This window comes from Typopeltis vanoorti, chromosome 1, assembly GCF_054136105.1.
Source record: "Typopeltis vanoorti isolate ZY-2024b chromosome 1, IOZ_Tvanoo_1.0, whole genome shotgun sequence".
NCBI classification, from domain to species: domain Eukaryota; kingdom Metazoa; phylum Arthropoda; class Arachnida; order Uropygi; family Thelyphonidae; genus Typopeltis; species Typopeltis vanoorti.
This window is the reverse complement of record NC_143549.1, coordinates 147,156,920-147,175,133: the sequence shown is the minus strand read 5'-3', so window position 1 is coordinate 147,175,133 and position 18,214 is coordinate 147,156,920. Positions and strand designations below refer to the sequence as shown.

The following is an 18,214-nucleotide window of genomic DNA, read 5'->3' as shown; positions in this document are numbered from 1 at the left end:
TGATAGTTGGTGTGTGTGTGTAGTATGTGGCCTCCCTCAATGAGTCTCTGACTCCCTGGAGGTCTCTCTTAATAATAATAATAAATGATTTCTCTAGGCACTTGATACTGAATCTATTCAAGTACAGGCCATTCCTTTTATACAAGTCTTTTCTACCATCAAACTCACTCCACACATCCAAAAATTAGCACCTGTCTCTTTTACGTAGCCTGTGCATTGAATCGTTTACTATCATAGCCTCCTTCTTAAATAATTACTATCATATCTAGGTAATAAACTACATATGATAGTAGTGAGTTTTATCACTTTTCTTTCTTGCTTCTTTTATCAAGCTTTTCATATCCTCTCTCATTCTGTGTATGGATTGCTATTTAAATCATTAATTTTAACAGGCACTGCCATCTCTTACTTTTCTATTTCTCTATGGCATTTGTCACATTTATTTTAGCTCCTTGGAATCTCAATGTAGTGATTCCATTTAATTATTCAATTATTGCAATTTAATTATTGAATCACTGTACCATAGTACTTTTTACATTCTGAATGAATTACCTATTATTAATATAATAACTTCAGAGTTTAAATTATATATTTAGTTTAATCCTTTATCCAAGTGTAAGCAAACAAAGTTTGTGCCTGAAGTATCCTCAGGACTGGGGCAACTCATGGCAAAGGTGGACTGACTTCACATCACTTGCCTTAGTATCCCATAATGCAAAGGGCATCTTCTTTCGGACATGTATAATGCTATGCATTATGGGAGGGATCACTACCCAGACTGGTTCCGACCTTTATTGAGGTCTCTTCGGTGGGAGCCAGACCCAGAGGTGATACCAAAGTTGAAGCAATGCAGAAGTCATATTTCCATATATGTCTTGTATATGTTGCCCCAGTCCTAAAGATACTTCAGATGCAAACTTTGTTTGCTTACACTTGGATAAAGGATTAAACTAAATATATAATTTATAGTCTAACCAAGTGAAAAAACTTCCAACTTCAGTTTCTTTGCCTTCCCACCTTTTATTTTTTTACTGTTTCTCTGCTTTCTCCTTGGTCACTTTTCTAATAATTAATTTTAATCTGGAAATTTCATATTTTAATTTTCTTCATTTATGTCATGTAAAGGTTTCTGAATTTTGTGTTACCATTATCCTGATGCTGCTGTATTGTCTTGCCAGGTTTTTGGTGCCGTTTTTAAAAACCATCTTAATTTATTTATATGTTAAAATATATTAGTGTACTAAATATGATAAAAAAAATCAGTAAAAACCACTATAATATAGTAAAAAAATACACAAGTTATCTTTAAAAAAAAACTCAATTAATTAAAAAAAATCGCCTAACATACAGGAGCTTCAAATTACATGTCATATAGCTCAATTATATTTACTTATGTAAAAAATTTTAATTAAAGATTTTTTTTTTCTAATCACAGTTCTAATTAAGAAAAATGAAGAGGTTTGCAAATAGATTTAAAACTAAAATGCTAGTTATAGTTGAAGTTTGTGTCATGAAATCATCCATTGATGTCTTACTAGTTTTCAATGACTTTCAGTATAAACTTAATTTTTTATTTGTCAGGTTGCTATTATTATTATTATCACTTTATATTTCTATTGTCCACTTAGACTTCCTCTGGATCTTTTTTTTTCTTACCATCCTGTCATCAAACGCTTGTTTATCTAACCTTTTTTTATTCTGTCAAAGTTGACCATACACACTTTAGATTTGTTCTATTCTCATATTCCTTTTTTATGTCTTCATTTTTAATATGATATTGCCATTGAAACCAGCTTTTATTAGAAATTGCTGATCTAAGGTGTCTAATTTTTGATGAACTATTTTATTAATAACTCAATACTGAGATCCATAAGTTGGTTTGAACAACTTATACTGCTAAGTAGTTTGGCTAAATTTTCATGTATTCCACAAATTTATTTGGTTGGCCTGTGACTATATCAGCTTTGCTTAATCTATTATTTCCATATTTAATATGCCATTTTACCTAAAAACTGTCTCTAAAGCTGATATAGTTTGCTTGTTCTGTCTATCAAGGATGTTGTTTCTTTTTTGCTTATTTTCACAGTTTGTCTTTTTAGTGCCGTCATGCCAAATTTGTTACCCTAGTTATTTAGTTTAGTAAGAGCCCTTAAGATGCATACTTGATTTATTTAGAAATATAACATTGTCTACATAAAGTGAAGAAGTGTTTTAATATCTCTTGCTTTAAAAATCGGGTTGCTTAATGGTCAAAGCTAGATAACAAAGAAGAGACTTCCATTTAGCCTTTTAAGAAATGTGCAGAACTGACTATGGCTTCTGACCTAATGGTAAGCACTCACCTTGTAGTGCACCCTATTATTAGATATCTACCTGGGTAATGAATGGAAAGGAAGAGCTATCAATTTGAGGTTTAGCCAAACTAAATTGTATTCTTTATTGACTTAAACCAAATGGCAGTGATAGTACAGCAAGATGAAAGTAATGTCAGCTACAGTATTGCTGGGATAAAGAAAGCCCTGCTGTTTTCATCATGCAAACAAGAAAAGTCAGCTACTTTCCTACTCAGAGTAGGAAATGAATACTAGATTTATAGAAATGTATTGGCAAAATTTGGAGAAAAGGACAATGCTAATAATAATAAGTAGTACCTACTGAATTACTGTTCAGGACATGGACCAATCATTAACACCATGTTCCAACATAAATATGCACACAAATATACATAAGAGAAGATACAAGGAATAAGAAAAGTCTTATTGACTGTGTTATTGTGGAAAATGACATCATCTGGTTCAGGGCACATGGGTATATAGGGGATTTGAAATAGGAACCATTTAGTTTTGAATAAAATTGATTATCATATTGAAAAGAAAAGTATGTAAGAAAGTTTTCAAAGTTGAGCATCTTTCAGACATGAACTGTATGCTTAAGTATTCAGATATTATTGGAAGAAAAAAGAAGAATTTTGAAAACAATAATCACACCTTGAGGACTCAGTGGGCAACTTTGAAGAAAACATTGATTCACAGAGGCAAGGACAAAAAAGTTAGAATTCCATGTTTGACTCAAGAAGTGAGAAAGGCAGTCTTGGAAAAGAAGAAAGCATATCAAAAGTTCCTGGCAGATAGAAGAATACAGAGAAAAATGTAAGAAAGCAAAGCAGTGTATAAAAGTATCTATACGTCTTGGTAAGAATATAGATGATAAATATCAGGAAGATGCCAAAATGTTCTGGAGGCTATTTAAAATGCATAGAAATAGAAGAAAGAGTATTGTTTAAAGGAATCAGAGATGATAAGAGTAATATGAAAACTGAAGATAAAGATGTTTGAAATAATTGTTTTGTTTTGAAAAACTGATAATTGAAACAAGAAGTGATAAAACAGTTGGAGAAGATATTTAAGAGGAATGCTATCGGGAGTACATATCAATACTTTGAGGTAGAAAAAAACCATCAAAAATCTGAAATGTGAAAAGGCAACTGGAAGGCATGATATTAGACCAGAACTGCTCAAGTATGGAGGATAAAAGTTTTACATTGGCTGCACTACCTAATTCAGAAGGCATTGTCAGAAGGTTGAATTCCAGATGATTGGAGTAGAACTCTACTCTCAGAGTGCCCAACTGTAGAAAGGGAAGTAAAACTGAATGTGAGAATTGCAGAGGAATTTTCCTACTGACTGTTCCTAGTCAAATTTATGCAAGCATGCTTCAGAAGAGGCTAAGAAAAATTGGGAAAGAGAAACTTGGAGAAGAACAAGCTGGGTTCAAGCCAAACTGGAATTGTCTAGATCAGATTTTCACTATTAAGACAGATAGTTGTGAATTATGGCAATATAACATGGATCTATGTTTAAGTTTTGTAGATCTGGAAAAGGCATATAAAGTTCTAAGAAGAAAAAAAAAAAGCTGTTCAAAATACTATACTCATATGGTGTAAATGAGACATTGTAGTCAACAGTACACAGTCTATATTTAATTTGTAAGTCAGCAGTTAGAATTGAAGGAGATACAAGAAGATGGTTTGATATATAATCAGATGTGAGACAGGGATACACGTTATCTCTGCTATTATTCATCATCTATATGAATGAAAGTGGCATTAAACCTGATATCAAAAAAGGGACATCTCATCTCTTTAGTTTATGCAGATGATATTATTCTCTTAAATAAAGTTACAAGTAGGTAGTCCCTAATTAAATTCAGTAAATGCTGTAATAAATTTGGTATATGAAAATCAGCAATAAAAATACAGACTATGAAAATGGGCATGGGAATTGAAAATGTCAACTGCATCCTGAATAGAGGACTTATAGCATAAGTAAAACATTTCAGCTATTTTGGCAGTGTTTAGTCAAGATGACAAGCTAAATATGGATATAGACAGTAGAATTAGCAGAGCTAGTGTTGTGGAAAGTAAACTTTTAAGAGAGATGTTAGAATACTAAACCCTTATGCACCATACCTTTATACAACTTATAAGAATGACCTCTAATCCCTATCCCTTTCCCTCCTTCAACTTGGGGAAAAATATCCTGGGTATCTATCTGATTAACAATTTATGTCTCAATCATATCACCCCCCTCCTCTGCTTATCTTCTTAACTCTGCAAATTACATTCTCTCAACCTGTCATCATAGTATCACCACAAGTCCAATATTGCTTTTGTTATCAATCTTTAAACTTTTTCCAGTACTTGCTTCTCTCTTAGAAATCCAAGTGACCAAATCCATGCACAGTAGTCTAGATGTGGTCTAATCAAAGCCTTGTACAGTGGAATGACCACATCCTTATCTCAGTGGCATTTCTTTGAGCTGTTTTTATCACTTTTGAGATATGTCCCTTGAACTTCAATTCTCTACCAACTAATATCCTGAGATCCCTTGCTTTCTCCTTCTCCTGTAATACAACAAACAGCTCCCTATATACACAACCCTTTGATATCTATTAGAGAGTCAGTTTCTTATCCAGTCAACAAACCAGTTATCCAAACCCATTTACTGTAACTTATACACCAATTTATTATGTGATAGTTAGTCTGTCACACACCTTTGCAAAATCTAGGAATATCGCTGTATACTGAATCACCCGTGTCCTCAACTGCAGTCACCTTATTATAAAACATAAGTAAATTGAAACAAATAACTCCCTTTAACAAACGCATGTTGACCTTTATGCAGAATCTTTTCTTTATCAACCCAGTCTTGTATTCTATTCCTAACGAATCTCCCTAGATCCTATGCAACACTCCAGAAATGCAAACAGGTTTGTAATTTGAAACCTCATTTGCAGGGGAACAATCTTTCCCTCTTTCCAGACTCAAGATTTGCATTAAACAACTAAGTCAATGGAAAGCACAATTCCTTCTTTTACAACATATGGTGAAATCTCATCCAGTCCAATCACCTTATTCACATCAAGTTGATTTAATAAGTCCAAGACTTCCACCTCATTCTCTTTCAAGGAGTGAGTTGATGCACTGACACCTCAACTTTCCATTTCTTAAGCAATGTTATTCTCATCATTATGAAAAACCTTATCAAAATGATCACTAAATAGTTCCATTATAACTTCTTTTTTGATCACTCTTACACCATTTGATCCAGTTAGCCTCTCGTTATCATTGCTAGCCTCATAATGTAAAAAGTCCCTTGGATTCTTCCTAACTTGAAGAATCCAAGGTGTCCTCTCATACTCTAACCTTATACTTATTATACATTCCACTCTTCTAGCTTGCACTTTATAGATTTTGTGTAACTTCAAAACGTTCACTTCTTCCAAGCTTATATTTTCTCTGTAATCTTCTCTTCTGTAATTTTTGCTTAATTTCCCTATTCATCCATTTAACACCTATTCTATTAACCCTTTATGATTTAGGCACACAGTCTGTTATTGCCACCATCAAATAATTCTTATCTATCGCCCATGCCATATTGATTTGCTCTCCTTCAAGTTCCTTTTTCCATGTTTTCGGAGGCTTTCATAATCTCCTATCCTATAGTTTTACATGTACCTCTTATTATGGATACCACTGTATGCCTTGACACCTCTTGTACCAAGACTATATGATCACCGTCTCCAACTGATGGTAAAGTTGATATGTTATCTACAGTTACATCATCCGATGGTATTGCCAAGTCTAATATATTTAGCTCACAAGTTCACTCCATCAATGATTGTATAGGATAGTGATCCCTTAAAAACTCAAATTCTCTTTCCTTTTTTCCATGTACTGTTTCTTTCTTCCAGTTTATATTTGGAAAGTTAAGATCCTCTCCCCCTTTTTTTTTTCCCAATTAAACTAATCTGCCTGAATATTTCATTATTTTTAGGTCTGTAACAAACCCCAAACACTTATTTCACACCAACACTTTCAAAACTACTCACTATTACTCCCCTCATTATTCCTCAAATTTAAATGGACACAACTCATTTGCCATTATTGTCCACTCCCCCCCCCCTTCCTTTTTTATTATTTCTGTCTTCTTGGAAAATACTATATCCATCATCTTTAATTCCAGTCAAGATATTATTGTCACTCAACCATGTTTCTGTTATTCCTATTATTTGAGGTCTTTCTGTAAGAAATAAGGCTATAAATTCTTCTCTCTTATTCCCTGTATTTCTGGCATTGGTGTATAAGCAGAGGAGGGTATGTTTTGATTTTACTCTTGATCTTTCATTGCTTCCTATCAAATTTTCCTCATTTCCATCCATCCTAGTAATTCTTGTTTCCCTGAACTGATACTTGCACATTCTCATTGAACAAGAACTTTTGTAAATATTTACTCCCATACTTATTTAAATGCAGCCATCATTGATATATAATTTGTTTCTCTCATCAGACTCATCCCATATGTCCACATAATCAAACCCTCTCTTCCTATACATTCTAGCTATATTTCATTCATTATCAATGCCCTTTTCCTCAATTCTCCACTATCGTATCTAGGCAGCACACTCATTATCATAGCACTCTTTGATCTAGCAGCCTCCATCATCTCTCCCTCAAATCCCTTGCCACACAATTTATCCTGCTTCTCAAATCATTTGTCCCAACCATCACAATCATTTCATCTACATTCTCACGCCTCATTATAGCTTGAGTTACACAATCTAATACCCCTCTGACAAACATTCTTTTATCATATCTTTGCTATGCACACTGTGAATCATTGAATCACCTAGCATTATAGTGTAGGAACTAGAAGGGAAATTCTTTATTTCCTTTCTAGTTCCTATACTTCCTACATCCAAAACTTTATCTCACTCTGCACTGTCTGCAACTAGCTCTGGAGCATCTCCATTTTCTTTAAAATCTCCATTCCACACTTTTCTTCACTTCTTTACTCACCCTGGAATCATTCTCACTTTCAAGAATATTCTGCCTTACACTTTCATGTATCATCTCTTCAATAACTTTACGTTTCTCACACATATAAATATCTTCCTTAATATCAAACCACATTTTTCTTTAAGCTACAGGAATACATCAAAGAGACAGAATATTTTACATTGTTTTTAAATACCATATTCTTGAGTACTGGGAATGGAGGTAAAAACAGATTCATCACTTATTTCATTAATTGACCTTTGTGCGAGTACAGTAAAATCCTCCAAAACACCTGATGTTGTCCCAGTAAGCGTGCTACCATGCAAAACTCTTTCTTGACCAAACTGGTTGCTCTTCTTAGTAGCTGTCAGCACACTCAATTCTATATTTAAGGCAGTAGATTCAATCTCTGCGATGTTAAAACCACACAAAATAGAATCGGTTGATTTGGAAGCCTGCTGTTGCTTTTTATTATATTTTCTTTTTTTTTGTAGGACCGGATCTATTTTCATGCAAGTTTCCCACACAAGGCACCAAAGGAAGGCCAGGTGGTGTTGGGGTGGGAAATGCAGATCATTGATAAAAGCTTGCAAATAATCCACATCAGCACTATTTAAAATTGGGTTGACTGGTGTAATCCTCACCTTGAGACTAGCTAAAGGAATGGATACTGGAATATCTTGATGTACTGATAACTTTTCCTTTGCCTTCCAGCTATCCCCAAGAGACAACATTTAAATAACATATTTAGAGTTTTGAAGGAAGTGAGAGTTGGGAGCATTGCTGCAATCACATTTATTTCAATAAATCTTATTTGAAAAAACATTTTCTTTTTACAATATTTAACAAAATTACTTTGTTAATTATTCTCAATGTTTTTTGGATCATGCCCCATCTCAACGTCTTAAAGATCTTGATGCCCCACCTCAATGTCTCAAAGATTTTGATGCTCCCCCTCTAGCATAATAGTCAGCCAAGTTCTGAAAAAGTATAATATAAATATGTACATGTCCATTTTCTAATTGTCCCCCTGTATGCCCCATGTTGAGAAACACACTGAAATAGAGCTAATGACTTCACATCACTTGCCTTAGTATCCCATAATGTCCCCCTGTATGCCCATTTATCTATCTGGAATATTCATAACATCCATTGTATAATATCTTTATGGCTATGCATTGTGTGAAGGGTCACTACCCACTCATGAAGTTACTTCATGCTCAAACTTTGTTTGCTTACACTTGTATAAAGGATTAAACCAAGAATGTAATTTCTTGGCATCTTTAATTTATAGTATAACCAAGTGAAAAAACTCAACTCTGCTGCCTTCTCTATATTTAATGCTGTTTCTTGGCCATCAGGCATTGACTTAAGAAATTGTGGTGGCATCTGAAATCGGGATGCTCATTAGTCATTTTCATATATTATTAAATAACATTTAATATTTCCTGTCAATTCACTTACACATGTTACAGAAGCAATTTTATATGAATGATACGAAGTTAAGGTATTATGCAAGCATCTGAAGCTTGATGATCTTAAATCAAGTATCACAAGGAGCGTTTTCCATTTTTCTTCAAATTAATATCAATAACAGCAGTCTACCTCCACAGCATCCTGTGAGCGGAATTTTAGTTTAATGAGTATAATAAAATCTAAATATAGAGCTACATGTCAAAGTTCCGGATTAGAGAATCTTATGATTAATATCCATCAATTGAATTGTTTGGACCATAATGTGCAGTTGATAAGTGGTATTTTTCTGGAAATATGCATCATATAAAGGGCCATTCTAGTCACAAAAATTAAGGTAATAAATTATATTTTCAAAAAAAAATAATAATAATAATAACAAGAAAGAAATGAATGTTGTTTTTATTGTGTTTCTTATTGTTTTCTTTACATTTATATGTAATTAAAAATGATGGGGGCATCGCTCTCGTGTAAGTGCATTTTTTTTTGTGTGGCGAGTAAGGTATTACATAATTTGTCAAGCCACATATAGATAATAAATAACAATGAAGTTAGCATCTACCATTGTATTACACCTGATTTTACTTTGAATTATCTTCCTGTATCTTCTTTCAGTTCTAACAACTGACTTAGCTGTTATAAGCTATTACAAATTACAAAGTATAGGCTATTTATTGCTTTATTTGATGTCCCATTTGCACCATACTGTTGTAGCATTTTGAACAGCTTTTCTTTTCACACCTTATTAGTATGCATTTCCTGATCTCTGAAACATAGATATAGATCTTTTTTATATTCTTATACCTTCTTGACTATTTATCTTAAAGTAAAAATCTGATCTTGGCAATCCCTGTTTGTCCTAAACCCAGTTTTTGTAAGTTTTTCTTCTTCCGAATTTCTTAGTCTCTTCCTAAGCATGTATGAATGTGTGTATAATCATTGTATAAATCTTACTTCAAATCCTTAGTAGGAAAATTCTTCTGCAATTTTCGCTTTTTCACACTTGGAATACTAAGATTTGAGTAGTTTTAGATTGTTTTAGATAGTAGCTAGGGGTTTTTAGTGGAGTGGGTATTCATTTTATCCCATATAACTTCTCTGGCTTATTAAGGAAATCTTTGGATTAGGAGAGTGGAAACAGTAGTCTGATCATGAAGAAAAAGAAGTTTTAGAGGTTGGTCCACTTGTGCTCTGTGATATACTTGAGAAAACTGGTTAAGAAAGACTGACAATGTTGGTAAAGTGGGGAGGGATTACCAACTGTTCTGTTGGTAACAGACAGTAAATACTTGAGCATCTCTTCCATTTTTGTCAGTGAAATTGGAAAAGGGAAGCCAGCAGTGCTATCTAGGTAGAAGATTTCACTCTTTGTATAGTTGGGCTGCAGAATTTCTTATAGTATCACTGTGAATTAACCACAGTGATATCATAAAAAATCAGAACGGGTAAAGATTTTCAGAATTTACAGAGTACTGAAGACTGATAAATGATAAAGAAAGGAGCTTTCAGCCAAAGAAAGTTAACTGATTCTCAGTTTTGGCATATCACATTGCACAAAATGCATAAGTGTCACCTTTATAACAAAGAAAATCACACACACACACACACACAGTGTATACGTTTGTGATATATAGTTGTTATTTTGACATGCAATTTGAGGTTGGTCAAAAAGTGGAAGTTAGTTCTGAATGTCTGTTAAGTGGTGATGAAATGGCTGTGAAGGGTTTTGTGATTTTGCTTTTTTGTTGTCTTTTGAGAGAAGTTGGTTTCTAACTGCAGTGATACCATAATTGTTTACATTTCTTTGCATGATTGGTGTTGGAGAAGAGTCTAATTAAACAATAAATCTTACATTAGGAACTCTCCTGATTCAGTTCATCTTTGCTGATTGGCCTATGTGACTACTTTAATACTGTACGTGACCATTATCCTTCAGGGAATAGACAAGTAATTCTTTGGCAGGCCTTTGATGCCCTATGAGGTGAGGTGTATAGAAAAGAGGAGGGGGGGAATACAAGCTGGAACCCTGTAAACACTGACAAAGTAGATGGCAACCTAATTATGTGTTAGCTAATTGTAAAGGCTCTTGATGCATTACTTTCAGATAAAGTCTTTTGTATTATCACGCAGCAGGCCTATTTTACTGCTGTAACCTTGAACACAGAAAACTCTGGATTTCCACAGTATGTTCAGTTTTTCCTCTTGAAAAGTATCTTATTCACACTGATATTAATCCTGGCTCATCAATCAGCTAGTAGGTTTGGATGACATTTCTCAAACTAGGAAGATATTCCTTTGAGAATTTTTATTTATTTATTTTTTTTATCAGAATCCTTTTTGGAGAAAAGGACCATACCACAAGAAGGTAAAGTTGTCAGTTGTTGATCCTGCCTTCTCGCAACATGGTTACTGTGAGAAGAATTTCCAGCTGCAGCTTCATTGGAATTCACCAGTATAGGCTTATGTATTATGTTTTGGCCTCTCGATGTTGTTTATTTTATATATTTGACCTTACATACAAGAATGGATTAATCTTTAAAGGTACCTATGGCATGATTATAAATACATGATAACCACAGTAATTAACCTTAATGATTTTAACTTTAACTAATTAACTTTCGGTAAACCACTGACTGCAGTATGTGCTTTGTAATCCAGTTCCTTTGATTGCTTGTTTCTGCACACAGATGATGTACTGTTATTTTCAGTACGAAATATCAGTACTTTCATTTCATTACAGTTAATTACTGTAGTTATCATATAGTTTATTATTTAAGAATGGGTTAAGACTTTTTTCACATCTTGTGTTCAGGTAAGTGATCAAGAAAACATGTTCATGTTTCTTGAACATCTAGAGCAGTGGTCGCCAAAGGGGTCGATATCGACCCCCAGGGGTCGATATAACATTGTTAGGGGTCAATTCGGGCTCAGGGATCTATTGGGGGTCGACAGAAAAATATAAGACATCATTGTATTAGGAACAAGAAGGAAGAATTTTTGATCTTGATTGGCTCTTCCTGGCCACAGGTTATTGGCATTAGTGAAACATGGCTGACAGAAGATGATATAGTTAGTGGGATAGAATGTGTAGGTTATAGTGTGTTTAGGAGGGACAGAGAGAATAAAATGGGGGGAGGGGTATTATTGATGACAGCTGATGAACTGCAGCCAAGGAGAATTGAAGTTGTATTGCAGGATAGTGAAAGGAACTCATTTGAGGGTATTTGGTGTGAGATTGAGACTGGCAGAATAAAATATACAGTTGGGTGCTGCTATAGACCAGGTGATGGAATAGATGGTGGAGATAGTATGCATACTCAAATTGATGAAATGAGTGGGAGAAGGGTAATTATTATGGGGGATTTCAACTATGGTAACATTGATTGGAAGGAGGAGAGGACACATGTGAGGAAGGAAATGAATTTTATTCAATTATTAAGGGATAACTATCTGAGACAGCATGTAATTGAAAATACTAGGGGTGTGAGAGTGCTTGACCTGGTAATAGCATCTCACAATTTGACTGTAATGAATATGACCATATTGCCACCTATTGGTGAGAGTGATCATAAGGTCTTGGGAGGTGGCTAAAGGTATGAAATTTTTGACTAAGACAGGGTATATGTGGAATTACCATGCTGGCAAGTTGACAAGACAGCATGTAATTGAAAATACTAGGGGTGTGAGAGTGCTTGACTTGGTAATAGCATCTCACAATTTGACTGTAATGAATATGACCATATTGCCACCTATTGGTGAGAGTGATCATAAGGTCTTGGGAGGTGGCTAAAGTTATGAAATTTTTGACTAAGACAGGGTATATGTGGAATTACCATGCTGGCAAGTTGACAAGCTTAGGAGATTGCTTGGATCAGTGCCATGGCATGTACAACTGCAAGGGCTGGACGTCGATAGTGCATGGGAAGTGGTCAAGGAGCATTTACAGGAGGTTATGGCTGATTGTATACCTAAGGTCCGAATAGTAAAACAAGTAGGGGTTAAATGGATGAATAACACCATTAAGCTTGAGCTGCAAAAAAAGAAACAACTGTGGAGGGAATTTAAAGAAAGGGGTAACCTGCAGGCACACAAACAGTATAAAGTGCAGGCCAGAAGGGTAACGAGTGTGGTAAAAACAGCAAAAGCCGATTATGAAAGGAAACTAGCTATGCAAGCAAAAGAGAATCCCAAACAGTTCTTTCAATATGCTGCAAGCAAAAAAAAATCTGTACATGGCAAAATGATTTTAAGGAATGACTATGGTAAGGAGGTCATTGAACCAGTCGATATAGTGGAGTTACTGAGCGCGCACTTTGCAAAAGTATATCATCCAGGTGGTGACATTGAAAAAATGAAGGAACCATTAGTTTATATGGGAATTGTGATAAATGAAGTGGAGGTGAATAGTCTATTACAGAACCTTAATGTGAATACATCTGTGGGATTGGATGGTATACCAGCATGTGTCTTGCGTGAAGCGGCTAAGGAATTATCAGTGCTCTTGACCATGTTGTTTAATCTGAGTCTCGGGTCTGGTTTAGTCCCGAAGGCGTGGAAAGAGGGGAAAATAGTTTCACTGCATAAAGGAGGATCGAAGACTATGGCGGCAAATTACCAACCGATCAGCATATCAGGAGTCATTGTCAAGGTCTTGGAGAAAGTAGTCAAGGGAAAAATACAGGAATGGATTGATGAAAATGAGATACTGTACAGGAGACAGCATGGCTTTGTGAAGGGTATATCATGCCTCAGTAACTTGCTCAAGTTTTATAACAAGGTGACAGCAGAACTGGATAAGGGAAATGGGTTTACGGTGATACTGCTGGACCTGGCAAAAGCGTTTGACAGGATACCACATGGAATTCTAATCCGTAAGCTACAACATATGGGAATGGATATAGGGTTGGTGAGATGGATAGGTGGGTGGTTGATAGAGAGATATCAAAGAATAGTTTATTCAGGAGTGGAGTCCAAAAGACGGCCTGTGACCAGTGGTGTGCCGCAGGGTTCTGTTCTTGGACCACTGCTGTTTAATCTGTTCATTAATGATATAGGGAAGGATCTAAGTGGAACAGTTCATTTGTTCGCTGATGATGCAAAGTTGGATAGGGCGATAGTGAATGCAGAAGATGTCAAAGTCTTGCAGGATGACTTATATAGATTGGAGTTCTGGGCTAAGGAGAATGGATGTCAATTTAATGTGACAAAATGTAAGGTTATGCATTTTGGGGTGAAAAGATTAGCAGCAGTATACCACATTGGTGGAACTGTACTCCAAGAGATTGACGAGGCCAGGGACTTGGGAGTGTTGGTGGATAGGGAGATGAAGTTTAGGGGGCACATTGCAAAAGTAGCTAAAACAGCTCATCAACTCACTTGGTTGTTGAAAAATACCTTGATGAGCAGAGACAAGCAAGTTATTGTACCTCTGTACCGAGCCCTGATAAGACCTCATCTCGACTGCTGTGCCCAGATTTGGTCACCTCAGTTCCTTCTTGATGGGAAGGAGGTGGAAAGAATCCAGAGGCGAGTGACTAAGATGATAGCAGGTCTATGGAATGAACCATATGAGAATAGGTTGAAGATTTGTGGGTTGCAGAAACTAGTTGATAGGCGGAAAAGGGGAGATATGATTGAGACATTCAAATTGCTAAAAGGATTCTATAAGATTAATTCAGAGGATATTTTTGAGATCAGGACTGGTGGTGGAAGAACTAGGGGACACCTATGGAAGCTGGGCAAGAGTGTGGTTAGCAGGGGTGTTAGAGCTGGGTTCTTTACTATTGGATTGGTAAATGAGTGGAATAAGCTGCCAGAGTCTGTTGTGGGTGCTATGTGACATTGAGCGAGTTCAAGGCAAGGTATGATAGATACTGTGAGAATGTCAAATAGTTGTGTGGACATGGAGTTTAGGGCCTCCCTCGATGAGTCTAAGGACTCCCTGGAGTAGCCCGAAATAATAATAATAATTGTATAGGTAATATTTAATTCGGTTAACTTGGATTACCTCCATGACAAAAGACATGGAGGTAATGACAGTGCAATTAAGAATGAATTGTGGGATCAGTACCTCTATCTTACAGGTCCATGAATAGGACCTGTGAGATGGAGTAAGATCATGAAAATAGTTACTGAGGCCAATCAAAATGACGTATTTATCAATAAACGGATGTTGGTGGTTCCTGCTGGTTGGCGCAGTGGGAGTGAGATTGCAACACGTGCGTGGTTCTTATTTACTGATACTTACAAGTATTCAATCCCAGTCTCATTTTTGCGCATCGACATACAAGTGAGCGTTAATGTTCTAAAATTCATCAACACACATATTATAATTCAATCGTTATTCATTCACGAACTAAACTTCTCTATGTTGATGAGTTGAGCAGTGCTGGTAGTAATACCAGTGATATTACTAGTGATGGTAGTAGTAATAGTAATATAATAATATATACTATATTATACATACAATAAACACTGTAGCTATAAAATAAGCCATCTAAAAACTGACATAAGCGTCTTTTTTTGCTTGTCCTATTATAATTACGTAATAGTAAAATAGAGGGGGTCGATAAAAAGTCAAGAAACTCTTGAAGGGGTTGACAGGAAAATAAATTTGGCGACCCCTGATCTATAGGTTGTAGGTCTTGAGGATAAGTTTTCTATTTTTTGAATGCTGTTTCTAAAGATATAGGTGGATGAAATGAAATAAAAGGATAAGCAGGTTTGAAGCTGAACTATACATCAATATTGACTAGTAGCTGCTCTTATGGAAAGTTTTGCATTTCCAAGTATCTCTATCAGAACATCATCCATGAAAGGCATTAGGCAGAAATGGAATATTTATGAGAAAGGATACAGTTTTGGGATTAAGTAGGAGTTTTGGATGTAATGCATTTTTGGAACATCCTCAATGTAAGTTAGCTCAAGGAAAGAAATCTGGTCTTTTGCTTGAAGATTGAGTATTATCAGAGTGAATTGAAAAAAAAAATTTCTTGTGAGAAATAAGATGAGGCTGTATTTTAGTAGCTTTGGAGTTTACTAGGTCATCCTCACCTTATTGGAGAATGGCAAAGAGATTAGTGCTGAACACTACCAGTATTCAGAAAATTGCAGAGAAGAAACCATCCATCATGACAGCAACACAGCAAATAACCAGAAGGAAAACTGATAACTCACTTGCAAACAATGGAAGACATATCATAAGATGGTAGTTTAGTAAATGTCTCTGCTCATTCAAATATCTTGAAATTATCCAAAGTTGTGATGACATGAGTTTCACACTTTTCCATGGCTTATTGAAAGTTTTTATTCACTTGGTTAGACTATAAATTAAAGATGCCAAGAAAGCACATTCTTAATGTAAGCCTTTATCCAAGTGCAAGCAAATATACTTTGTGGGTGAAGTATCTTCACAACTGAACTACTTTTATACAGAAGCTAATGACTTTGCATCAATTGCCGTAGTATCTCATAATGCAAAGCACACTCCCTTTCAGACATGTATAATGCTCTGCATTGTGGTAAGGGCCACTACCCAGACCAGTTTTGATCTTTATTGAGGTCTCATCAGTAGGAGCCAAACCCAGAAGAGATAAAAGAAGAAAAAAAGAAGAATAAAGTAATGTAGAAGTCATATATTTCCCATATACAATTGGGGAAAAGATGTATCACCTTATTATTAAAATAAGGTAATGGCTGGGTAGTGACCTTTCCCACAATGCATAGATTATATAAGTTCAAGAGGAGGGGTTGTTTTGTATTATGGTATACTAAGGCAATTGCAATTGATGTAGAAATCATTAGCTTCTATATACAAGTAGTCCAGTCTTGAAGATATTTTATATGCAAACTATGTTTGCTTATACTTGGATATAGGATTAAATTAAAAATATAATTTCTTGGTGTTTTTAATTTTTATTTCCATGGCTTGTGACCAGAAGTGCAGAAACTCGTGTTGGTAGTTGCTGATTAATTTTTAGGAGTCTTAAATAGTGAAGAAATCGGCTCAATGGCCTACTGCATTATTTTTGAAACTGAAGTGAGCACAATGGGATGACTATCTTTCACCACTTTTTTGGGGGGGGGGGAGCTATCTGTCATAATGTTTCCATGCTATGAGGTAGATTCCAGGTGAATATTAAAGCACATGAATAGAAGTGGTAATGTGGAATGGATTTTAATTTTGAAGTTACTAGTACAGTTAGGGGTGCCACATGCTTTTTTGGTATCTGAGTCTGGGACACCAATATTTTTGATGTTCCAGTATATCAAATAATGTTATTTTCCTTTCTGGAACTGCAAAAGGCGTGTTTCGGTATACATAATTTTTGTTACAAAATAGTTTTAAAGAAAAATTTGATTTGTACATTTAAATGACATAATACATTTTTTTTTTTTTTAGGTGTAGTGGATACTGGCTTATTTGTTGGAATGACAGAAAAAGTGTACTTTGGTTATCCAGATGGAACAGTGAGAGAAAGAGAGAAATAAAAGTTAAGTGGAAAGAAATAATGTATGGCTGCACAGAGATATTATGTGTACATGTATATATATATAATATGCACAAAGATATATATGTATGTAAAGAGAGAGAGTAAGAGATTAGTGTACATAGTTGCACATAGAGCTGTAAAATGAATTTTTCTGTAATTTTATATTATATAGTGTTAAAATAATTGTATACATTACTTTCACATAGCATTTTTTTTTTTTTTTGTTATATGGAAATTTATGAATTTGATTTCTTTATAATGTACTACTGCACACTAGTAGTATATAAAACATCATTCCATCAATTTAAGAAACTGTTTTGTAATAAAGATTTAATTTTTGTACTGAAAAAATTTTAGTATTAATAAAAAAAAAAAAGGTTTTTGTTGCTTTTAATGTGTTCATGGAGTTATTATGAATATCCCTCCAAGGAATCTATGGACTCATTAAGGATGGCCTATTTAGACACTCATAATTAAATACCTATTATCTCTCTCTCTCTCTCTCTCTTCCCCCCCTCCTTGAAAACATTTACTAAAGACACAGCATCTAATGATAGCTCTTTTCACACACACCACATGCCACCAAGCAGCATCCCTAACCAGCTTCCAGGTATTATCCAGAGTTCTGCATCTCCCCCCCCCCCCTTCCATATGGTGCTGAATTTCACCAGTGTCTGTATGTAAGAATATCCTTCCAAGGAATCTATGGACTCATTAAGGGTGGGCCTATTTAGACACTCATAATTAAATACCTATTATCTCTCTTTCTCCCCTTGAACACATTTACTAAAGACACACAGCATCTAATGATAGCTCTTTTGACACGCATCACATGCCACTAAGCAGCATCCCTAACCAGCTTCTAGGTATTAACCAGAGATCTTCCTCCTTCCATATGGTGCTCAATTTCACC

The 18,214-nt window shown here is 35.1% G+C and overlaps 1 protein-coding gene across 1 annotated transcript in view; it reads left to right on the top strand.

The window, feature by feature from the left end:
- Positions 1 to 17,647, top strand: part of Rpi (Ribose-5-phosphate isomerase) — a 118,115-nt gene extending 100,468 nt beyond the window's left edge. The window contains exon 8 of the mRNA XM_090394462.1: positions 17,211 to 17,647. Within this exon, the coding sequence (XP_090250588.1) occupies positions 17,211 to 17,299 (89 nt within the window). The 3' untranslated portion in view covers positions 17,300 to 17,647. The remainder of the gene's footprint in view (positions 1 to 17,210) is intronic.
- Positions 17,648 to 18,214: the final 567 nt, after the last annotated feature.